The sequence below is a fragment of the Guillardia theta genome (assembly GCF_000315625.1).
Source record: "Guillardia theta CCMP2712 unplaced genomic scaffold GUITHscaffold_51, whole genome shotgun sequence".
NCBI lineage: Eukaryota > Cryptophyceae > Pyrenomonadales > Geminigeraceae > Guillardia > Guillardia theta.
In genome coordinates, this window is record NW_005434623.1 from 89822 (window position 1) to 112390 (window position 22569).

Below are 22569 nucleotides of genomic sequence, written 5' to 3' on the forward strand. Positions count from 1 at the left end.
TGCCCTACACTTACCCCCCTGCTCAACTAAGTCCCCCTACCCCCACCCCTTCTTATACCAGGCAAGGGACCCTCCTTTGCAGTGCGGCGGTCTTTGGCTATGGGTAGCAACGTAGGATCATAGGACCAGTGGGGGGTACTCTGTTCGTGCCCCCTAGTAGAGTCAGCATTCAATGGTAGCCACCGTCCCTACCCAGTACTGATTTTTAACTTAACTTTGAGTGAAGACTGTCACCGTAAGCAACGGTCCGCGCGCGGCAGCGCGTCGCCGGCCCGGCCGGCCCCCGTCGCCGTGGGCCGGCCCGCCGGGTGCTGAATCAGTGCGGGGATGTGGGTAATCCCAAGAGCGAAGAGGCATGATGCCGGGGAAAGGGATGAGAGGTTGGGCATGGCTTGGCGCGGTCATGGCGTTGGCGGCGATAGCGTCGCTGATGCTTCGTCCTTACCCATCCCACATTGCTCTTGACAGCATCAGCCCGTTTGGAGGGTAAGACCTGTCCCCTCCGCCTCCCCTCCTTCATAAACTCCCTCAACATCTCTGCGTTTCTGTGATCCTCGTATGACTGTCAACTTGCCCTCCCTGTTTTCACCCCAATGTATACCTGTATTCATTGTTACTTCATACCTGTATTCATTGTTACTTCATACCTGTATTCATTGTTACTTCATACCTTGATTCATTGTTACTTCACGTTGTGCTTGCAATTCGTTGTTCTGTCTTCTCTCTCTCTTATCCCTATCCTCCCTCCCGCTCCCTCATCTCTCCTTCATCCCACCCTTACCATCATTTAGGGTTGAGGACGAAACGCTGCCGGTGCAACTGGGGTCTCCTCCTCGTCTGGGTAAGTGATCCCCATCGAAGGAGCCTGCACTCACGCATGTGGCAGAGCATCTCATGTACAGCAGTTACGGCCCAGGATACAACGACAACGGACAACTCACGTCACGGGCTGGCATGTTGGGACGTGGCAGGAGGGCCGCTTTCATGGCGTCGGCAGCGCCGAGCCATCCAGAAGCATCGCGTCAGCTCGCTCGGGGAGGAGAGAGTGAGAGGCAGGCCCCGATGCCAACATCCGCAAACAGCCGAGCGCTTGTGCTGGGCGCGAGCTTGAAGTACATGGGTGAGGGGAGGGAGGACCCTCGTCTGCTCGAGGATCGTGACGGTCGCGCAGACGCTCTCCGGCGCTTCCACGAGGCTGATCGTGATGCTGCTGTCCGTGACTGGGTGGCTACTCGCGGCCGCTGGCTGGGTTGTCGCGCGTGCGATAAGAAATGTGCGTGCTGATTGAAATTCAGAACACTCGAAAGCCAAGGGCGGCAAGGACAGCCTCCGATCTGAGCAGGTGGGTCAGGGCTCTTACCTTGCCGTGCTCCTTACATGTGCTCACTCGTTGCGATGCTGCCAGAAGCAGGTGCTGGCCGGTAGGGAGGCTGAGAGTCGGGACACGGACGCAGGGCAGAAGGACTACATGCAAGCACTTGGTCTGGCTCTGACAACCTTGACATCAACCTCTTGTGGTCTGACTTCTTTTTTTTCAGCTCTGTTTGCTGAGGCTAACGGCCAGCAAGGTCTGGCTGAGCGCTGGAACAAGGTACCTCCTCGTCGTCCTCCCTTTCTCTTTTTATCCTCATGCTCGTCCTTCTCCTCATTCGCCTCCTCCTTCTCCTCATCTGCCTCCTCCTCGCGTTGGCTCACCTTCCTCAACAGGCGCAGGCAGGCTGGGACTATTTCTATGAGACCAACCGCCTCCTCGACGCGCGACAAGTGAGATGTTAGTGACATCGAGCTGCCGTCTGATCTCTTCACGTGCAGGAGAAGCTCGATCACCAGAGAGCCGAGGTCACCGCATGCTCCCTCGCTCCTTCCCTCCCTCCCTCCCTCGCGCTCTACCCACTCTCCTGCTCCTCACTGCCTCCTTCAGATCCTCGAGAAATTTCTCCCGAGGAAGTCGCGCAAGAGCGCCATCAAGGTGGACGACTATGTTCCCATGTGGCAGCCCTTCAGGTCCAAGCTCCTTCCCCTTCTGTCATTCTCCTCCTCATCCTGCTGCTGCTGCTGCTCCTCGTCCACTCTCTCTCCTCCTCCTCGTTTTTCTCCTTCAGTTCGCTCACATTTTTTGCTTCATGCTTCTAATGATGCTGTGCTTTTCAGTTCCTGCGCCTCGTCTCAGGATAGCGCTTTGTGCACTGCTGCTTCCAAACTGGCTCCTCCTCCTCAAGTTGTGGGATTTGTCGCCGTCAGGGTAAGTTTAGGTTGCTGCTGCCTGACAACTCCAGCTGAAGGGCTTGAGCAGAGCTTGGAGGGGCAGCAGCTGGCCTCGCAGCAGGTGAAGGTGCCGAGCTCGTCTCCTCCTCTCTCTCAGCTGACTTTCTCATTTCAGATGAGCCAGACAGGCAAGGAAGACAGCGTCCAGCAAGAGCTCGACAAGGTTCTTCCTCTACACCCCTCCCCTCCTTCTTCATGGCCTTCTACCCCTCCTCTTCCATCCCACTGGCTGCCTGCCTGCCACCCCAGCAGCTCCTACCTGACAAGTCTTCAAGGCGTTTGCGGGCTCCAACGAGCTGCAGACGAGGATCAACCGAGCTCGGTGAGGGCCTGCAGTCTTTGTGCGGCTCCTCTCATGCATCCTTGAAGGTTCTTGCTGTACCTGAGGGAGTTCGGCCCCATCCCCCAGCTCTTCGGACAGGCCAAGACCTCCTCGCTCTACTACCCTGTACGAGCCTCCGCTGCGCTGCTTCCTCACCTCCTCTCCTCTTGTCGTTTGTCTCCTCCCTCTCCTCCTCTTCTCCTTCTCTCCTTCCTCCCTTACCTCTTGCTTTGCACAGGGAGACTTCGAGATGCCGCGAGTGACCGACTGCGATGTCCCTGGCTCCTGCCATGACTGGTAAACTTTCTCCTTTCCTCTTCCTCGTCCGCTCTCCTCTTCCTCCTCTCCTCTCCTCTCCTCTCCTTCTTTCCCCCTTCAAAGCTTGCTTCAAGCTTCTTCTTCGACTGTTTCCACCTCACCGCCACCTCCCCACCTCTTCTCGCCCTCACTGCTGCTCGTCAGGGCCAACGGAGCTTACATCGACGGGTTTGCTGCTGCCACCACCAACTGGGACATGATGGGCCAGCCCACTCCGGGTTATCTCCACTGGGACAGCATAGCAGGTGTCCTGTCCTGTCTTTTCCTCTGCTCTTTTATCCTTTTCTGGTGCAGCTGCCCATCCTCTCCTCCTAGTCTCCTTCCTCCTCATCCTCCCCTTGCGTCTTGTCCTCGTTCTTGCACTCCTGCACTTGTCCATCGTTGTATCGCGATCCTCATGTTGGATGCCTTCACCTCACCCTTTACTTCATCCCCTCTCCGTTGCTCTCCTGCTAATCTGACTGAGATCTGCCTGTAGATGACGCATGGAAGGGAGGGTACGACACGATGCCGGGAGGAGGAGCAGTGACGTGGCGGGCGAGGACGACTTCGGTACCTCCTCCTCATTCCTCCACTTGTTCCTCTTCTTCTTTGACTGCTGCTGCCGCAGCTGGCTGAGAGCTCGCAAGTGTTTGACTGGAAGTTGTTCAACCAGAAGGAGGTGACGAGACTCTCAAGTCCTCGTCCTCGTCCTCTCCGCCTCCCTCTCCCACTTCCTTTCCCTCGTATTTTCCTCCTCCTCCTCTTCCTCCTCTTCCTCCTCTTCCTCCCCTTCCTCCCTTCCCCTTGCTCTTCCTCATTTCCCCATCCTGATCCTCATCACCATGCATATCCCAATCTTTGTCTGCCACTGCAACCATTTCGTCCTCGTCCTCGTCCTTGTCCTCGTCCTCGTCCTCGTCCTCGTTTTCTTCCTCCTCCTCCTCCTCCCGCTCTGATCCTTTTGTGCCCTTCAGATGCACATGGAGAAGCAGGCCAAGGAAGCAGCAGACATGCTTATGAGCACGGACCTGCAGGACTTGCCCACCAAGCGTCTTTTCGCCACTGCAGACCCCTCCCTTCCTCAGCAGGTCCTGCCGGCTACTTCTCTTCATCGCTCCCTCTCTCCCTCCTCTTCCTGCCTCCCTTCTCCCTCCCCTGCTCCTGCTTCTGCTTCTGTTCCTCCTGTCCCTGCTCTGCCCACCAGCTTCCCACCTCCTGTCTCCTCCTCTCCTTGATCCTTCCTTCACATCTGAACTTCCTGCAGCTCCAGGACCGCAAGTCAGCGGTGGGAGGAGCAGGAACGTGGGCGGAGACGCACGGGGAAGGAGGAAGTTCAGTGCCCACTAGCCCCAGCGACTTCCTGCAGGAGTGGCACCCGCCTGCTGGCCTTCCCTTCGGTGGGAACATCGCGAGCAAGCCCGTGCCAGCGAGGAGGGAGGAAGCGAAGCAGCAGCGGCTGAGGAAGAGTCTGCGGCACGTGGAGCACCTGATGGACAAGCAGTGGGAGGGGCGCGTGGACAGCCTGAGGGCTCCGATGGAGAAGGAGGAGGAGCGAAAGGAGGCGAACGAGGCTGCGCGGGAGGTGGAGGAGGAGGCGAACAGCAAGTTCGGCCTGACCCCGTCGGGGGCCTCCGACCTTGAGAGGCTGCGAGGAAGCGCGAAGAAGACGCAGCTGGACAAGGAGCTGCACGCGGCCGTCGCCTCCATCGACTCCGCGCTGAAGCCCCCGAGCTACTCAGGGCCCTCGTCGAGGGAGGGAGGGAGGAGAGACGCGCGAGGTACTGATGCTGTGCTTGGGAGAGGAGGAGGAAGTGACTTGATGATGCAGGAAGGGAAGCGAACCGTGGGTCGAGCTCCTCCTTGTTCCGGAGGGAGAAGGTCCGACTGCCGGGAGGAGGGAGGGAGGAGAGGCCCAAGGTCGAGAGCCTTGTGGAGCAGCTGAGGAAGGAGAAGGTGAGAAACCGGCTGCTGCAGAAGAAGCTGCGGTTGGCGGAGCGGGAGGGCTTCGGAGCGAGCTACGAGCACAAGCTGAAGCAGAGCGAGCGAGGGGTGGCGGATGTGGTGGCCAGCAAGCTTGCTCCCGAGGTGGTGAAGGAGGCGGCGATGCTGGTGGCCAAGAAGATCGAGGAGGGAGGGAAGAGGCGGACGAGGAGGGAGAGATATGCTGAGAGGGCAGCTGAGTCAGCATCAGCTCGGGAGTCAGCTCGGAACGCGTACGAGGGGGTGGAAGGGGTCTACGACGACGCTCCTCGGTACAGGAGGGATATGACTGGCCGTCATTTCCCGCTGGCAGGAGGGAGGAGGCCGAGGTATCCAGCAGATCGGCTGGAGCCAGGGGACGAGGAGAAGAGGAGGAAGGCGTATCCTGCGGACGAGGACTACGACGAGGAGACGCGGGCGATCGCGAGGAGGTGCCATGAGCATCCCGAGCAGTGTGTCGGGGACGACATGGAGGTAGCGCACAGATGGGAGAGGAGGAGGGCAGGGTTCGCTCGCGGGATCTACAACGAGACGGAGGATGAGCGGGAGCAGAGGAGGAGGATGAGGAGGTACAGCAGGGGGCTGAACGTGACTGAGTACTCCGACGACGATGAGCCTTGGGACATCAGGGGAGGGCATTCGACTGTGAACAGAGGACAGAAAGAGTTTGCTCCTCACTACTTCAACCATGCCTTCTGGTCGCAGCTCGTCCACTACTTCAGCCGTGACAAGCCCACGGAGTTCTGTAATGTCTGCGTCGGCGAGTTCATGACGGGCCTGCACGACCTGAACCTCCACCACGTCCCGGCCTCGCACGTGCCCCTGATGTGCCAGGGAGTCTGCGAGTCCAACCAGGCGCTGGGCTTCAAGTTCCACCGCAAGGTGCTGAGCAAGGGGGAGGAGGAGGCGACGGAGAGGAGGAAGGAGCTTCTGCGACGCATCGCCAAGATCGTCAACAAGAGATCAGCGAGGAATGACAAGGCAGCCCTTCAGGCTCCTCCCCGGGTACCTCCTGCTCCTGCCCCTGCCCCTGCCCCTGCCCCTGCCCCTGCCCCTGCCCCTGCCCCTGCCCCTGCCCCTGCCCCTGCCCCTGCTCCTGCTCCTGCTTCTTCGTTTTCTGCTGTCCGTTCTTCCCAGCCTCCGTCCCCTCCTCCCTGAGAACCTCGCTTGTGCTTTTCTCCTTCCTCCTTCCCTCCATCAGCCTGCAGCTCTTTTCTTCTCTCGCGCTGTTCGCTCCCTTCCTCCCTCATTGATCTTTCTCCTTGCCACCTTCCCCTCCTCCTCACTTGCCCTCTCTCCTCCTCCCCTCTCTCCTTCTCCCCTCTCTCCTCCTCTCTCTCTCCTCGCTCTCCTCTCACTTCTCTTCTGCTTCATCTCATCTGATTGCAGTCGGCGGACTACCAGCCGGCGGACATTCTCCCGACTTCGAGCGCTGCTGAGGCGGAGGCGGTCAGGCGCGAGCTGAGAAATCAAAAGAAGATGCAGAGACGCGAAGAGCGCGAGCTGAGAAGGTCCAACGACTAAGATGCCGTCCTGTCCCATGCTGTCCTCAGTGCTTGTCCTCGGCCCTCCTTCCATCCTCCTCCTCACCCTCTCCTCTTCCTCTGCTCCCTCCCCTCCTCTCTTCTTTTTCTAACGCAACAGCAGGCAGCTGAAGCTTCATGAGAAGCTCGAGCGGGACAACGCCATCGTGGGGATGGCAGACAAGGGGAGGACGACGGAGCTTGCGGAGGGAAAGAGAGGAGGAGGAGACAAGATGAAGAAGATGGAGGCAGAGGCCAACGAAGTTTTCAACGGCGGCTTCCAGTAAAACTTTAGTGCCTTCTGCTCCTCCTTCACTTCCTTCCTCCTCTCCCTCCCCTTCCTTCCCTGCCACCCCTCTTGCGCTTCCCTCCTCGCTCCCCTCTTTCCCCTCCTTTCTCTGCGCTTTCTGTCTGCCTTCCCCTCCCGCTTCTGTTCTTTCGCGTTGTCTTTTCTTCCTCCTCTGAGTTGAGTTTCTCCTGCTCCTCCTTGACTGCTCTTGACCCACTCCCTCCTCCTTCCTCCTTCGCGGTCGTACCCCTGCTCGCTTTCGCTCCTCTTGATCCCCCTCCTCCTCTCCTCCCTCTTCCTCCTCCTCGCGCTCCTCCTGGCGTGCGCTCGTCGTCGCCCGCTCCTCTCTTCCTCTTCCTACTCCACATGCTGTTTCAGTCCACCGTTCAATCGTCCAGGCACAAACCTTGATATGCTGATATCTTGGTCTTCCCTCTCCTCCTCCTCCTCCTCCCCCTCCTCCTTCTTGACTGGATTGTTCTCTTCCCCTCCCTTCTTGATGCGTTTCCCGACAACTTGTTGGCCTGCTGTTGAGAGAGTAGGAGGTAAGAGAGCGAGGAGAGAGCTAGGGCCATAGAGGTGCAGGAAGACAAGAGGACAAAGCCAGGCAACCAGCAGGACGAGGAGAAAAGAGAAGAGAAGAGAAGGGGAAAGGTAGGGGAGGGGAGGGAGCGTAAGGGAGGAGGGGCGGGGGAGGGGAGCAGGACGAGGAGAGAAGAGAGGAGAAGGGGAAAGTAGGGGAGGGATGGGAGGGGAGGAGCTAAAGGGAGGAGGGGCGGGGGAGGGGAGCAGGACGAGGAGAGAAGAGAGGAGAAGGGGAAAGGTAGGGGAGGGGATGGGAGGGGAGCTAAGGGAGGAGGGGAGGGGGAGGGGAGGAGGGTGGACAGGAGAACGAGGAGTGTGCGTCTCAGCATGCGGTGCACCAGTAGTCGTTTTCTTCTGCAGCGCTGGAACCCATGCGGTCGTTCGACCACTGCAGAGAAATGAGACAGGTAGGATGAAGAGGAGGAAGAGGAGGAGGAGGAGAAGGAAGAGGAAGAGGAGAAGGAGGAGGAGAAAGAGGAGGAGGACTGAGAGATTGCAGAGGCATCGTGGATGCTGATGGGCGGAAAAACTCACGCGACAGTCAGGAAGGAAATGTTATGACCCTCGAGCGTCTGACATGAGAAGAATGACAAAGAGAAACCAAACCGAAAGAGAGCGAGTGAGGGAGTGAGGGAAGGAGGGAGCGGGAAGGAGAGGGCGGGAAAGAGGGGGAGCGGGGGCGGGGGAGAGAGAGGGAGGAAACGAGGGAGAGGGAGAGGGAGGGAGGGAGAGGGAGAGGGAGAGGGAGAGGGAGAGGGAGGGAGAGGGAGGGAGGGATTATTCAGATCCATGTTTGGATTCAACGGGTAGGAATTCGTTCAGTCGTTCTCCTCTTCATTACCTTGGACGCTTGTTTCTTGTTCCACCTGCTCTCACTCTCAATCACTTAGTCACCTTCTTGCTGCCCGATGTTCCCTTTCCATCTCCCCCGAAAACTGACTCCATTCCTCCCCCACTCCTGCTGCTGCTGCTGCTCCTCCTCCTCCTCCTCCTCCTCCTCCTCCTCCTCCTCTCGCACCGGTAATGAAACAGCCAGTCCTTAGGAAACTTGCTGCTGTCCGCCTCCTCCTCGCACGCCTTCCCGATCACCATCTGCAGACTTTGCCACACAGCCTCCACCTCCACCTTCCAGTGAGCAAGCGAAACTTCAGCTGACCTTCACCTGCTCCAACGAGAGCGAGGAGGAGGGGGTTTGAGGATGGAGGCGCGCCTAGAAAAACATGAGGAAGGAAGAGGAGGAGGTGGTGGAGAGGGAGGAGGAGAAGAGAGGTAATGAGAGGTGATAAGAGGGAGACGGAGAAAGGGAGGAGGGAAAGGAGGAAGGATGCATCTTGTCACCTGGTATAGAACTTCATCTGCAATCCAATTTCCAACACCCGCACAGAAGGATTGATCGAGAAGAGCTCCTTTGACTGGGCTGCTCGCAGTCAGCAGAACCACAGCTGGGATGGGAAGAAGAGCTGTGACAAGCAAGGCAAGAACAGCCAGAGGAGGCAGGATTTGAAAGAGGAGGAGGAGGAGGAGGTGGTGGTGGTGGAGGAGGAGGAGGAGGAGGTGGTGGTGGTGATCATGGCGGCAGTGGTGGTGGTGGTGGTGGTGGAGGAGGAGGAGGAGGGGAAGTGGAGGAGGTGGAGTTGGTGATGGTGGTGATGATGGTAAGGAGGTGGAGGTGGAGGTGGAGGTGGTGGTGGAGGAGGAGGAAGATACCCTGAGCGTGATAGCAGTTCGTCCTTGAAGTCGGCAAGGGGAAGCATGTCAGTGAGAGGATCGAACCCGAGGTCTTTGACCTGCTGGCGCGTGAAAAGTAGGAGTGGAGGAGCAGAAAGAAGGAGACAAACCAAACAGGGAATGAACAGGGCGAGGAAGGTGAAGAGGGAAGGTAGAGAAGAGCAACAGAAGCAGAACAAGGAAGAGAAGAAGGTGGTGAGTGGTGAGGGAAAGAAAAGGTAGAGGAGGAGGTAGAGGAGGTGGTGGAGGAGACAAACGAAAGGAGGGCTGCCGTCACACTCACAGGAGACTCTCTTCTAGGATCTTGCTGCATCCTCACGCGCTCAAAGCGCCGGATGGCTATGAAAGCGACATCGTTGCCGTTCTGAGAGGAAGAGACGTAAGGAGAGAGAGGAGAGCAAGGAGGGGTAAGAGAGACGAGGGGAGGAGAAGAAGAACAAGGAGGGGGTGGAGGGTGAAGGAACAGAAAGGAGAGGAAGACGAGGAAGGAGGGAGGACAGGTAGGAGGAGGGAGAACGAGGAGGAGGAGGGAGAACGAGGAGGAGGAAGAGGAAGAGGAAGAGGAAGACGAGCAGGACGAGCAGGGACAAGAGATCAACGGCAAAGATGATAACATGGTTCTCAAAGTAAAATTCCTATTCACCTCCATGACGAGTCGAAACTTCCAAAACTTCGGCGGCCAACTTTCCGCATCCACCTGATTCAATACTCACCTTCTCCCTACATCCTCCTTCTCCCTGATCCTCCCTTGCTCCCCCCCCCCCCCTCCTTATTCCCTCCGCTTTCCTCTTGTGTCCCCCCCTTTCTCGCCGCCCTCCGTCTGCCTGTTCATTCCCGTCCCCTTCCTCCCTCCCCTGTCTCTCTTTCCCTTTCTTCTCCACGTCATTTCTCACCCGAGAGTTGACATATTCGGCAACCTCCTTTGTGCCATCAGGGGAAACCGCAGCAAAACTCCCTGGTCGCAAAAGGAAAGGAGGAGAAGAGAACAGAAGGAAGAGGAGGAGGAGAGGAGGAGGAGGAGGAGGAGGAGGAGGAAGAGGAGGAGGAAGAGGAGGAGGAGGAGGAGGAGAGCAGGAGCAGGAGAGCAGGAGCAGGAGCAGGCGACACATATAGCGGGAAAGACAATGAAGAGAGGAAGGTGTAGGAGGAGGGAAGGAGAAGAAGTCACAATCGCTCAGGACAAGGATGTTCCATTCACCAGTCATGCCGAGGTGTATCAGTGGCCAAGGACGTTCCTTGAGCTCTAGCCATAGATGTTTTCCTTTCCTCCTTGCCGCTAGGATGGTGGCCCCTGGTATGTAGCATGAGCACAGCTCCTGCCTGCAGTCAGCACAAACAACAACACACAATGATCCTTCAGCGACTTGATTGGCATCGGGGTGTATATGACATTTGAGGTCACCACACGTTTTCTGGAATCTTCACATCACATCTTGAACAATCGCGATGATCATGAGCAAACAGCAGCAACATGCGCGACAGCAGGTGCAGGAGCAGCACGCAAGGCGCCAACTGATCACCAGTCATTCTTTCTTTGAAAGTGTCGGGGGCAACTCCTTCGAAGACTTTGTTGTCTTGAACGACTTGGCAACACTGAGACACGACGAGTAATGAGTTGACATCGAAGGAGATGACGACGAAGCAAGAAACATGAAACCAGGGAAAGGACAATGAAGACATGGTGAGGCGAGGCGAGGCGAGGGAAGGAAAAGGAGTGCGAAACCAGGAGAAGAAAGCGGGAAGAAAGCGGGAGAGGAGGAGGAGGCAAAAATTAACTCACCTTGACGACAAACCCAACGCAGAAGCGCTCGAGTACTCTTCTCGCCCTTTCCACCTGCAGCATGACAAGCCATACCGTCAGACACAAGGAGCTGAGAGCAATAGTACTGGTAGATGATGGTGAGCAGGTGGGACGAGGACGAGGACGAGGACGAGGACGAGGACGAGGACGAGGACGAGGACGAGGACGAGGACGAGGACGAGGACGAAGGAGGACAGGACTGTGTCACCCCACAACGTTTTCTCGATCACCTCCGGCAACTCCGGCATCGTGATCCTTGCAACAGAAAGCTGCCCTACAGGAAGCGAGCAATCATAGTCAATCCATTGGGAATAAACCGGAACAGGACGTCAAGCCGATCAAACTGTTATCGACGAGCTAAAAGATCTCTTGTGCCTTGGCTTCCCTTCAACCATCACCATCCTCCGTCAACCTGCCATTATCGCTTCTTCTCTCGCTCCTCATCCTCGCTCCTCCTCTCCGTCTCCTCTCCGCCTCATCCCTTTCCCCTCCCCTAGCTCCTACTGTGCGCAGGAAAAGCAAGGTTGAAGAAGTTGCTGTCCTCTTATGCTCGAGCTTTATTCATTATATTGAAGTTCGAATAGACCTTGATGCCTTCAGATCAAATATCTAAAATCCCCGGGGCGAGCTTACTAGTGGTACTCGACGGTTATCACTGAAGAAACGGAACTCCGCCTCAGAGAATATCTGAGGGCGGCGACTCCTTGAGCCCACAGAGTTGACTTGACTAAACGTTTTACTTAATTACGGTACGGTATTGAAAGGAGTCGAAGGGAGTTTTTAGTCAAATCCCCTAAAGCTACCCCTACCCCCCTTTGGGCTCTCAGAAGTACAGGTACAGAGATCATGGGGCAGACACAGAAGAGAGATTTGTCTGAGATTTATTTTTGTACCAGGACATGTTGAGCTGTCCAATTTAACCACCTGAAGGGTAGGGTGCAAGCTCAAAACTAGCAAGGGTGGGTACTTTGTTGGATTGAACGGGGGTAGGTGGTCATTTGAGGCAGGCATTGACAAGGGGTCGGATTGAAGGCGAGGGACTTCAATCGTTGTGGAACCAGAACGATCCAGGTACTTATAACGAGCATGTAAAGACTTTATCAGCTTATATTACTAATACACGGAACGCCCGGGTTTACATTGAAGGTGCGGACGTGCTAAGTGGAGAGTAAACATTTTAAAAGTATAACATTTAAAAAGTGAGGTGACCGCGAAAGGATGCAATCGCTGCTCTCGAAGCTCTGCACCCCTTCCTTGCTAGATAGAGTGAAGGGGGTACTGATCGATGGAAAAAGAAGGGGTAGTGACAAGATTTTCCCGTGCCAATTTGCCTGTTAAAAAAGAATAGGTATGGTCTCTACAACATTTTTATTAAAAAAAAGTCATCAGCTTACAACCCTGATAATCACCGCATAACAAAGTTGGCCAGTTACGACCTTTTCTTTTATGTACCTGTTGAAACGAGTATAAACTTAATCAACAATATTTCAAATATGAGAGATCAAAGGGATGAAGAAATAAAATAATTTCAAATAATTTCATGTGTACTGCAACAGTACGCCAACCTTTTAAAAGAATGTGCCATTGACCTTTGACCATTAGTCTATAAAACATTATTAAATGTCAGCAAACTGTCATCTATTTGTCATCAACAGAATCGCCATGCCGCGCGTGCCTTAGGCGGGAACAGCCTCAAAACACATTTAACTGTCGAAAAGACGTCATTTCGAATGTGTCACAGAGCCACAAGTATGTACCCCATTATCGACTACCCCACCTCTGACCAGCTACCACCCCCCATAAGATCTTCCTTGTAGCTGCCTAAAATCAAAGGTCTATCCTCTAGCGGTGCTCCATATTTTCCTCCGGTCCATCGACGTCCTGCCCGTGCTGCTGCTCCTGCTCTCTGACTTCAAGTCGACAGCTCCTCTCCTTCCTATCTCCCTTCTGTTCGTTACCAGGGACTGCATCCTCTACTGCCCTCATCCTTCGCCCAAGTCGAACACAAAGTTCTATCGGCTTCTCTCTCCATTCACGAACCAAACTTCCTTGCAATGGCCTCCAAGGTTCCAGCCATGAATCTGAAGGCGATGAAGCAGCGAGGTGGAATGAGCCTGGTTGATGAGTACTTCTATGAGGAGCTCTTGCGTTGTGGAGGGCGAAATGAAGCTTCGGAATGGTTGAAGACAACCAAGAGCTCGTCTTCCTCGTCTTCTGCATCTTCAGCGTCTTCCTCGCCCAGATCGTCCACTCGCTCAGCGCATGTTAAGAGCAGCGGGAATCTGGGAAACTCCATGAAGAGATCATCGAGCTCGACATACTTGGTTCAGCTAGGACTGCTGGACGAGGAATTGAGCAGCTTCAGACGAAAATCTTTCACTCCAATCCAGCCCTGCATCGAGGCAAAGGATGCAGAGTTTGAGAAGGCCAGAGTGAACCTTGGGAACAATGCAGGCCTGCTGTACACGGATGCTGCTCATTTGCTAAGAGAGTCGCACGAATGAGGGGGGGGAGATGCTGTACAGAGATAACTTTTTATTCTTTTTAATGAAATGTATCATGCGATGAAACAAACTGGTCTAAGTAGTGGTTGTTTGTGTAAGATGTGGGTGAGAACAACATGACAAAGATGTGGATATGAGCATGATGACGAGAAACAGTTGTTGAGCTGATTGGTATTTATTTCATCTTCAGTCTACTGGTAATTATTTCATTTTCAGTCTAACTTGTCCCCTCAGTCATGCCACTTGCATGACATGGCAAACTCAGAGACGATCGACCTGCTGTACTGAGGATATAACCCGCAGAGTCTTCCAGCCCGATATCTGCGACAAGTGTTGTTACTTAGAAGAAACCTCCACAGTTTGAACTCTCATGACAAGACAGAGGGATGGATGTGTTGTTCTTTTCATAAGCATCCACAGGGCGGGAACAGCCAACACACAAGAATCGGCTCACTGTTTCAATCTAGCAGTGTAAGGCTTGGCTCCATAGTTGAGCATCTGGTTACGGGCAAACTAGCGAGAAGAGGTCAACTCGAGCACGAGCAAGAGAGTTCAAGACCTGAAGGCAGAGCAAGAGGAAGGACAGCTGACCGATAGGCGGCTCCATCCAATTCCAAGTCCTGCGGCTGAGATCAACATATGCAGCACCAGGGGCCCCTCCTTCTGCTACCAATATTCCTGACTTGTTACCTTGCTGCCTCCTCCCTGCCTGCCTACCTGCCTGCCTGCCTGCCTGCCTGCCTGCCTCCTTCCATTCATCAAGATCTCTCTTCTCCCCCTGTTCCTTGTTTTCCTTCCTTGGACCTCCATTCTCTTGAGCTCACCATGCTCCTACTTCCAGCCAAGTCTCAAGGTCCTCTGGCTCTGCCACATCGGCCGTCACCTGCTACTGCGTGAGAACCATCGAAACACCAAGGAGGGAGCAGGCGAAAGGATAAAACAGGAAAGATCAGGTGGAGAGCATGGGAAAGAGAGAAGGAGTTGAGAAGAGATGCGATGAGATGGGAGAGAAGCTAACAAACGACGATGAAGCTAAGGTGCTGAGCAAAGAGCAGAGGAGAGCTAGAAAGTGAAAGTGCAGAACAGGGAGACTGGAACAAACAGAGAGAGGAAACTAGACCGCAGTTGAGGAGAAGCAGAGAAGGAGAACAGGACGGGAGCAGTGAGGAGGCAGTAGCAATGTATAGTCGGAACTCGAAGAAAGGAAAGTTGAGAGACAGGACGAGCAAGCCGCAAGAGGCAGGAGGGACTCACAAAGTACTCGTTGAACCAGAGAGCTGTATCGAGCTGAAAGACCAGCGGGACTGCAGCGATCGATCCGACAACACCAAGTGCGATGCCTTTGAGATTAAGTCAGCGAGTAATCGAGTCCTCCCCTCCCGTCGTTTCCCCGTCTAATTCTGCATACCCCCTCCCCTTCCGCTATCGTTTCTCCTCTCCTTGCCCTTCCGCTTCCGCGTCCTCATTCTCAATCCTTCCTGATGTTGTTCCCCTTGCAACCACCCTCCGTTGCTCTATTCCCTCTCCTTCTCGAAGAATGACGTCTCTACTTCTAGCTCTTCAATCCTACTCGTCGCTCTTATCATATCCGACTTTCTTGGGTCACCTGTCTTGAAAGGCACAGTCGCGATGAACATGCCGCGCTTGCTGGCCGCCTAATCAGACTGTCAAGAGAGACGGAACGTGACGAGGAAAGGGAAAGCAAGAGAAGAGTTTGTTCCAAGACAGGGAGAATCTACGAGGAAGAGAATACTGTATGATGGAGTAACAAGGAGAGGACAAGGGCGACGTTGAGAAAGAGGAGGGAGGGGAGGAGAGAGAGATGAGAGGAGGGGAAAGGAGAGGGGAAGGGAAGAGCAAGAAGACGAGGCGGAGGAACGAAACTGGGGAGGGAGAGGCAGATAGGATGAAGATCCCAAACCTCCATCTCGTTCAATCTCTTGTGGGCATCCTTCCAGGTGACGTTGTCTACAACCTGTCAGCCAGCGGGAGTCAACTCAGTCACACTTCCCCAGCTCGACTCGTCCGAGTTTGTTGGGCACTAACTTCTCACCATGATCTCTCGCAGAAGTCGCTCACGATGAGCATCGTGATCCCCCTGCAGATCAAAGATTATCGTCACACCTTTCTCTCCAGCTGACCATCCTCTGTCTTCCCTCACCATCCCCGCCCCAAACCCCCAAAACACTCCCTCCCCCCCTCCCAATCCGCAGTAAGGAAGCCGCCTCCTCATCCCGCTTGCATCACCTGGGCTACATACATAAGGAGAGCGTCATTGGACATCTGGTGATATTCTCGCGCCATTTGCTGCAGGATGACATGAGGAACAGATCTCGGGTACACAGCTGCGGCACCTGCGACAGCTCGATGGTCGGCGTCCTGGCAGAGGGAGAGTCGGAAAACATCCTGGAGCAGGGAGCCAATGCCATCCTCCCGCAGGAGAAAGCATTGGAGGAGGAGGCAGCGGGAAAGCTCTGCTGTCCAAGTCATGCATGAAGAGAGGCAGCATGGTAGCGAGAGGGTGCGAGCTTCTCAAGGCAGAAGGGGGTGATGGGGATTTGAGGATCAATGTACAATGACATGAAGACAGTTCCCTCAGAGGGACTGCGAGCATGGCATGATCGTTTTCAGATTCACCTTCATCGCCAGAGTCCCGCTCCTCCCGCTCACAATGCTAGCGCTCCTCTTGAGAGCATTGAACAACCCTCCTCTCAGCCCGCCAATCATCTGCCACCATGGCAGCTTCAGGGGCACTTCTCACCATGAACATTCATGTCATCGATTCAAGACCATCATGACCGTCCATGTTTCCATCAATCCATCGCCTTGTGCGTTACATCATCCCATAGACTGAGATCTCAATCTCCCTCTTCTGATTGTACTTCATTATGTGTTCGACTAAGCACCCAACCGTGCATGCTCAGGCCTGCAGCTCTTGTGCTCTCTTCCTATTTATTTTAATGCCACTCGTTGAATGTACCTCTGCACGTCTCTAAGTTCCTCACAAACGTTTGATCCATTTGCTTTCAGTTACACGCTATTGCAACATCCTATTCCCGTCTTTCAGCGCTGCTCTTGTCCTACTTGGCCTGTGGCTCCTAATCAATGCATGAGGTCACCGTTTCTCATCTTCCTGACTCTCTCGCATCCGAGCTTGACTTTCGTCGTCTCCTCCTCCCCTCTCTTCCTCTCCTCCCTCTGCTCTCCGTTCAGTCTTGAAATGCATAGGCTGGTCACTTTAGCAGATCATAGGGTAGGGGGTATGAAGGATGGGGTGGGGGGTACATGGAGGGTCATTTAGAAGAGACCAAATATCCTATCATGCAGGGGTAGTGAACAATATGAGGCTGGTAGGGGTTGTGAGCTGACCGGTCATATGACGGCAATATTGATTTTTGGAATGATGGGTAGTGGTTTCAAAATACTGGGGGTATATTGACGCAATGGTGGTGATGGTTCAAATCATTGCAGGAGGAGCTCAATAGAATGGAGATAATATAATTGAGCCAATAAGTGAAAACCAAGAAACTCAAACATACAGGATGCCCAAAGGACTTGTCAACTAACTTTCTGGGCTTTCCACCAATGTAGGGTGGGTAGTCACAAAGGCAGGGTAGTAGGTGCTTCTGTCTCCTCACAACTTGATGCGCTCACGATTGGGTAGGGGGTGGTACCCTTTCATCCAAGTACCCCTACAATATCAACAAATTTAGGATTTATGAGGGGTGGGGTGGTGACCACAATACTGACAACCCTCTCCCTAATAGGTTCAAAAGTATCCACAGCGATATCCCAAGTATCCATAGGTATCCGCAAGTATCCGTGAGTATCCGAAACTGTGGTATCCGTGCCGGCGGCCATGCAGCTCTGGATCCGCGGACTCGCCCTGCTCGTCCTGTCGCTCCATCCAGCGTCTTCCTTCCTGACTTCGTCGTCTCTCTCCCCATCATGCCTCTCCCTCCCATCAGCATCCCCGTCGTCCTGCAGGATCTCCCCCATGGTTCCACGCTCCAGCTCCTCCCGCCCGAAGGCGTTTTGACGGTTTCGTAGGGTCGTCCAGCCTCGCGCTGCGCGCACAGCAGCCTCAAGATGGCGGTGGATCGAAGAGACTTCATGCAGGTGAGCAAGATGCGCTCCCTCTCCTTCTTCCTCATCCCTTCTCCTACTGCGATCCTGCTGTCTGCCTCGCAGACCTCCAACCGCCTTTGTTGGGTCCTGCAGTTTGTCTGTTTTACCTAGACACCTCAGTGACTAGATCCCAGCAGGCTCTTGCTCTCGGTAGTCTGGCTGTGCTTGCTGCCCCTTCACAAGCCCTTGCGGACTTGTCGGCGGGGCGATCGGTCCCCCTCGGAAGCAGGGAGAGGGGTCGAGGGCCCGAGGGAGTGAACCGCCCTGACTTGCTTCCTCCTGGACCCAAAGTGAACGTGATCGACCTGGAGAAGTTCCTCACCAAAGGCCAAGTGGCGAAGATGGACAAACTGCTTGCAAAGCTTGAGGAAGACACAGGGTATAAGATGCGCGTCCTGTGTCAGAGGTACCCGCAAACGCCAGGGCTTGCTATCAAGGACTACTGGGGGGTTGACGATAAGACGATTGTCATGGTAGTCGATCGAGGAAGCGGCAAGGCTGGTCAGGCAAACATCCTGAACTTCAACGTCGGGCAGGGGGTGGAGCTTGCCCTTCCTCCTGTGTTCTGGACGCGCCTGAGGAACTTTTTCGGGACAGTCTTCTACGTGAAGGAGAACGGCGAGGATGTCAGTGCTGCTCTTTGACCTGCTCGATTTCCTCACTGACTCTCTTTTCTTTCTCTTACTGTTCATTGTCTCTTATGATCTTTGCTTCGCTACTTCTCCTGACTCTCTTTTCTTTCTCTTACTGTTCATTGTCTCTTATGATCTTTGCTTCGCTACTTCTCCTGACTCTCTTTTCTTTCTCTTACTGTTCATTGTCTCTTATGATCTTTGCTTCGCTACTTCTCCTGACTCTCTTTTCTTTCTCTTACTGTTCATTGTCTCTTATGATCTTTGCTTCGCTACTTCTCCTGACTCTCTATTCTTTCTCTTACTGTTCATTGTCTCTTATGATCTTTGCTTCGCTACTTCTCCTGACTCTCTATTCTTTCTCTTACTGTTCATTGTCTCTTATGATCTTTGCTTCGCTACTTCTCCTGACTCTCTTTTCTTTCTCTTACTGTTCATTGTCTCTTATGATCTTTGCTTCGCTACTTCTCCTGACTCTCTTTTCTTTCTCTTACTGTTCATTGTCTCTTATGATCTTTGCTTCGCTACTTCTCCTGACTCTCTTTTCTTTCTCTTACTGTTCATTGTCTCTTATGATCTTTGCTTCGCTACTTCTCCTGACTCTCTATTCTTTCTCTTACTGTTCATTGTCTCTTATGATCTTTGCTTCGCTACTTCTCCTGACTCTCTTTTCTTTCTCTTACTGTTCATTGTCTCTTATGATCTTTGCTTCGCTACTTCTCCTTCCCTCTCCTCATGATGCCTCCTCCTTCCTGACAATCTGACGATCATCTCTTCCATCCTATTCTTCCCTTCAACTGCTTCATCTTCCTCCATCTTTCTGGAATACCCTTTCCTTTGCAGGCTGCAGTCATCAACGCGGTGGATGCAGTAGTCGGCTGCCTCCGTCAAGGTTTCTGTACTGATGTTCCCAAGGAGATGAAAGAGATTGCAAACAAGTCTTTCTAGAGCTTCTAACTTCTAGACAAGCTTTTTGCCACTTGCAAATACAATCATGAGTGATCAGACTGACATGTCACGTATGACAATGATTGCAGCGCAGCTTCAGTCTGCGTTTGAGTCGACGCCATTTCTCATGATTCTTGCAACAATTCAGAGCAAGAGGAAGAGTATTGCTACATGTAAATGATCTTCGCCCTGTCGGGGGACGTTGCTCGATCCTTGTCATGGACCTCCTGAAACCGCTAGTCATTTTCATCTTCACCTGCAGCAAAGTACTCACCGTGTCAAGAGTCTCATCGGAGCTCTCAGAGGCACTAGTTGTCTCGTATGCTTTCTTTGCCATTGTCATCAACCTGTTCAATTCTTTTACCTGCTCCATCACAAGCTCCTCCAAGCTGCTGTCCTGTACAACTGGTTCTCCATTCTTCGTTGAGGGTTTCTCCTCATTCGCAAAGAATTGCTGTTGCAACTCATCCATGACTTGCAAAGTGTCATCAGCTATCTCCCCGTTCTTGCGCATTCTCCTTAGAATTACATCCACGAAATCACCCGTGGGACTATCGCTGCTCTCCGTTGCAGCCGACGACTTCATGTCCTGCAATGCGTGCGCCTTCGAATCGGCTGCGACGGATTGAAGAGTCTTGATTGTCTCGTCTGACTGAACGATGCAAGCTTCGATCCGATGGTTCATCGACTCGGCCACGTTTGAACCATGGCTGACAAACATCGCCAAGATGTCATGGTGGGAAATTCGTTTCGAGCTTTCACAACAGGAGTCAAAATAGGCCATGGACCTCTCGACGTCCTCCCCCACATCTGACAAGTCATCATCATCCATATCCCCCAGGTTCTGAATCTCTTGGTTGTAGTTGATGATTTCCATTCTTTCTTGCTCACGATCTCGCTCCATCTCAGAGCAACGGTTCTGAGCTTCCGCCAACTGCTCCGACATCTGTTTCAGCTGCTCTTTGAGGGCGGCCTTGTCTTTCAAGGACTCCGACAACTCTGCCTGCAGTTTGACACATTGTCTTTGCATGTGAGAGAGCGCGACTTCTTGTGTATTGCATTGGTTGACGTATGTCTCCAGCTCCCAAAGCATGTTGGATAATTGTGATTGATTCATCTTTGATTCGCTTTTTAGAACCTCAACCTCTTTTGCGTGCGACGCTTCCTGTTGAATCATCGATGCTCTAAACTGCTCCAACTGACTGCAAGTTGTCTCCTGCTCCACCAACATACAACGGTGCAAAGATTCCATTGTCGATTCAAGCCTTTCTATGCCAATTACTACCTCTTGGTATTTCGAATCCAATTTCTCGTCGGCGTTTTCCAAGCTTTGCGCGAGTCTTGTAGTAGTGTGTTCCAAATCACTTACAATCAACTCTGTTGACTCAATTCTTTCGAAGCATTTTGATGCCTGCGAAACTTGGCTCTCTGCCATCGCCAAACTCTCCATGCACTGCTGAAATTTGCTTTCAAGCTCAGACACTTCGCGCAGGGATGCTGAGTTCTTCTGCGCTTCAATCTTCAGTTCTTCTATTTGTTTGCTTTGCATTTTGCATTCAAGCATTTTTTCCTCCAGCTTACTTTGCAGCATTTGCAATTTGGTCTGGTGCATCACGAAACTTGGATTCTCGATGAACTCTTGTCGAAGAATCGAGTCAATAGGATTCTCATGAGCACAACAAAAGGCCTCTTGAGGCTTTTTGCCCTCCTCTGCATCCAGGGCAAGACATGGCTGCAAACTATTTAACTGTGCCCTGACATAATTCAACTCTGTTGTGAGGGAAAACACTTGATTGATGAGCTTCGATTCTGTGCTTCCTCCAACCACATCGAACAAGGAGAACCCCTTGTTATGCAAGAACATGGGCTTGAATCGCCTTTCGTTCCTAAAGTTCCAGTACCGACCCTTCTTCTTATAGACATGATCTGTCTTGCTCTTCCGTTCTCTCCCATTCTCTTCCACCGATGCTGGCGAATGTGCAAATGCCCACAAGCCCTTGTTTTGAACTTTCTCTTCGTTGCAGGTGCAATGATCGTTGGAGATAGATTTGCCTCGTTTGTCACGGAACAAGAGACGTGCTCCGCTGCGTTTGTCATGACACTGATCTGCTTGCAAGGAGGGCTTTGATTTCTGCTCTTGAACACGTGGGATCTCCTTCGAACTCGCATGGTCTGCCTTTGCCTGCCACTGCGCAAGTTAGCCTGTCACGGTCGATGGTAGGACAGCTATACACGTACCCCATGTGGAATCTTCAGCATCGTCGTCGAGCAGTCGGCTCAGAGTCCAGGTTTCCCGCTGTATGCCAGCCGCAGCTGATGTACGACAGACAACGCTGAACGTCCAACAGCTTCAATACGCACTCACCCGGTGGACACTAGCAAAGCATGCTTTGAAGATCCGGAAATAAACTGCTCTATCAAGAGATTCCGTCGTTCAATAGCCCCTTGACAGGTATGTACATATACACCTGTAACGTTTTGTCAGAGGATGATCAGGCTTTGGTGCAATTCGTCTCGAAGTTCTTCAAATTCTCGTATTGTCGCTTTTGCTCTTTGGAAGCATAATAATCGCAATTCCGTAAAGATCAGCTCCTTTTTTTGTTGAATTCCAGATTTCATATGGTACAATCTACTCCCCGCTCCTCTTCATCCCATCTTCTACCTTGGTCAGCTCCATCCCTGACATGCGCCTTCTGCCCTTCAAACTACTCAGCGTATTTTAGCTGTAATTCTACTCATTCTCCCTGTAATTTCTTCTGTTCGGAGTTCACATTCATCACCATCGCACTTGTCGTGTAACTACCAGCAAAGTCTTACACTGCCTCGCACCAGCTTCCCTCCTTCCTGCCCCTCTCCATCACTTCATTTGGCGCAAGAGCGGACACACCACCCCCTCTCTCAGGACCCCTCCCCCCAAATCCCTCTCAATTCAAAAAGTAGGGTCATTGCAACAGGGGGTACTATTGGGAGGGGTAGGGTGTGGGGGGTACATCAGATAGCCAGAGGGGAGTCGGAGGGTTCAGGGCTGGGCTCAGCCGCATGGAGGCCTGGACGGCTCAATGTGATGCCAAGGGGGGTGGGGGAGGCTGGGTGCCTTTTTCAAACCGAGCAGTCATAGGTCTAAGGGGTGGGTACTTATGGAGGAAGCCGCCATTGGTGGGTCAGGGGGTAGGGCTCTTCCTGACCGTGTTTGCCGAACTCCGGGCCGATCTCGGAAATCAGGAAGACCACCGTCTGGGGCCAGCCTGGCCGGGCCAACTTCCCTGGGGGGTGGGGGGGGCGGGGTCACTTGCCGAGTACCCCTGTCGGACAGGAGTCGGAGTAGGTCCATATGGGGTTGTCACTGCAGAGGAAGGGGGTGGGGTGCAACTGAGTGGGGTGGTACTGAGGAGGGGCGGCACCGACTGTACGCGGCGCCACCAGGCTTTTTCGGGCCTGCCAGGGTATGACCCACCCTCCCCACCCTCAGTCGCAATAATCGATCATCGGACCGGGTACCGGCCCAGCTCAGCAAGTTGTGGGCCCGGGGGTGGTAGGCTTCCGCCAACGGTAGTACCCGGTTGT

The 22569-nt window shown here is 53.6% G+C and overlaps 6 protein-coding genes across 6 annotated transcripts; 3 read left to right on the forward strand and 3 right to left on the reverse strand.

Moving 5' to 3' along the window:
• Positions 1-954: 954 nt before the first annotated feature.
• Positions 955-6677, forward strand: GUITHDRAFT_111297 (hypothetical protein; the record flags this gene model as incomplete). The annotated part of the gene is made up of 22 exons (XM_005829536.1): positions 955-1120; positions 1172-1249; positions 1296-1342; positions 1406-1481; positions 1539-1591; positions 1708-1764; positions 1813-1839; positions 1922-2004; positions 2152-2242; positions 2294-2326; positions 2381-2428; positions 2541-2587; positions 2635-2713; positions 2826-2884; positions 3050-3123; positions 3384-3457; positions 3516-3566; positions 3862-3975; positions 4152-4665; positions 4716-5872; positions 6257-6378; positions 6515-6677. 22 exons carry the CDS (start codon positions 955-957, stop codon positions 6675-6677), a joined length of 3213 nt encoding a protein of 1070 aa, XP_005829593.1.
• Positions 6678-7586: 909 nt separating this feature from the next.
• Positions 7587-11041, reverse strand: GUITHDRAFT_141036 (hypothetical protein; the record flags this gene model as incomplete). The annotated part of the gene is made up of 13 exons (XM_005829537.1): positions 7587-7652; positions 8106-8130; positions 8283-8389; positions 8421-8474; positions 8603-8681; positions 8972-9051; positions 9276-9356; positions 9636-9689; positions 9886-9947; positions 10191-10312; positions 10395-10585; positions 10773-10826; positions 11024-11041. 13 exons carry the CDS (start codon positions 11039-11041, stop codon positions 7587-7589), a joined length of 993 nt encoding a protein of 330 aa, XP_005829594.1.
• A 1898-nt stretch (positions 11042-12939) lies between these two features.
• On the forward strand, positions 12940-13359 carry GUITHDRAFT_153484 (hypothetical protein). The gene has a single exon (XM_005829538.1). It carries the CDS (start codon positions 13088-13090, stop codon positions 13295-13297), a length of 210 nt encoding a protein of 69 aa, XP_005829595.1. The 5' UTR covers positions 12940-13087; the 3' UTR covers positions 13298-13359.
• Positions 13360-13527: 168 nt separating this feature from the next.
• On the reverse strand, positions 13528-15702 carry GUITHDRAFT_111299 (hypothetical protein; the record flags this gene model as incomplete). The annotated part of the gene is made up of 10 exons (XM_005829539.1): positions 13528-13618; positions 13752-13810; positions 13857-13917; positions 14122-14180; positions 14552-14637; positions 14904-14952; positions 15219-15272; positions 15351-15395; positions 15545-15604; positions 15652-15702. 10 exons carry the CDS (start codon positions 15700-15702, stop codon positions 13528-13530), a joined length of 615 nt encoding a protein of 204 aa, XP_005829596.1.
• Positions 15703-17149: 1447 nt separating this feature from the next.
• GUITHDRAFT_95599 (hypothetical protein) lies at positions 17150-19063 on the forward strand. Its single transcript, XM_005829540.1, has 4 exons — positions 17150-17297; positions 17348-17416; positions 17560-18051; positions 18901-19063. The coding sequence occupies exons 1-4, from the start codon at positions 17157-17159 to the stop codon at positions 19003-19005; spliced, it is 807 nt and encodes a 268-aa protein (XP_005829597.1). The 5' UTR covers positions 17150-17156; the 3' UTR covers positions 19006-19063.
• A 194-nt stretch (positions 19064-19257) lies between these two features.
• Positions 19258-21264, reverse strand: GUITHDRAFT_141040 (hypothetical protein; the record flags this gene model as incomplete). The annotated part of the gene is made up of 3 exons (XM_005829541.1): positions 19258-19261; positions 19353-21187; positions 21244-21264. The coding sequence occupies 3 exons, from the start codon at positions 21262-21264 to the stop codon at positions 19258-19260; spliced, it is 1860 nt and encodes a 619-aa protein (XP_005829598.1).
• Between the last annotated feature and the right edge of the window lie 1305 nt (positions 21265-22569).

Coding starts and splice junctions, on each gene's coding strand:
- GUITHDRAFT_95599 (XM_005829540.1), top strand. CDS start 17,157: ATGCAGCTCTGGATCCGCGGACTCGCCCTGCTCGTCCTGTCGCTCCAT. Junction 17,298..17,347: donor CCTGCAGGATCTCCCCCATG/GTTCCACGCTCC, acceptor ACGGTTTCGTAG/GGTCGTCCAGCCTCGCGCTG. Junction 17,417..17,559: donor ATCGAAGAGACTTCATGCAG/GTGAGCAAGATG, acceptor ACTAGATCCCAG/CAGGCTCTTGCTCTCGGTAG.
- GUITHDRAFT_153484 (XM_005829538.1), top strand. CDS start 13,088: ATGAAGAGATCATCGAGCTCGACATACTTGGTTCAGCTAGGACTGCTG.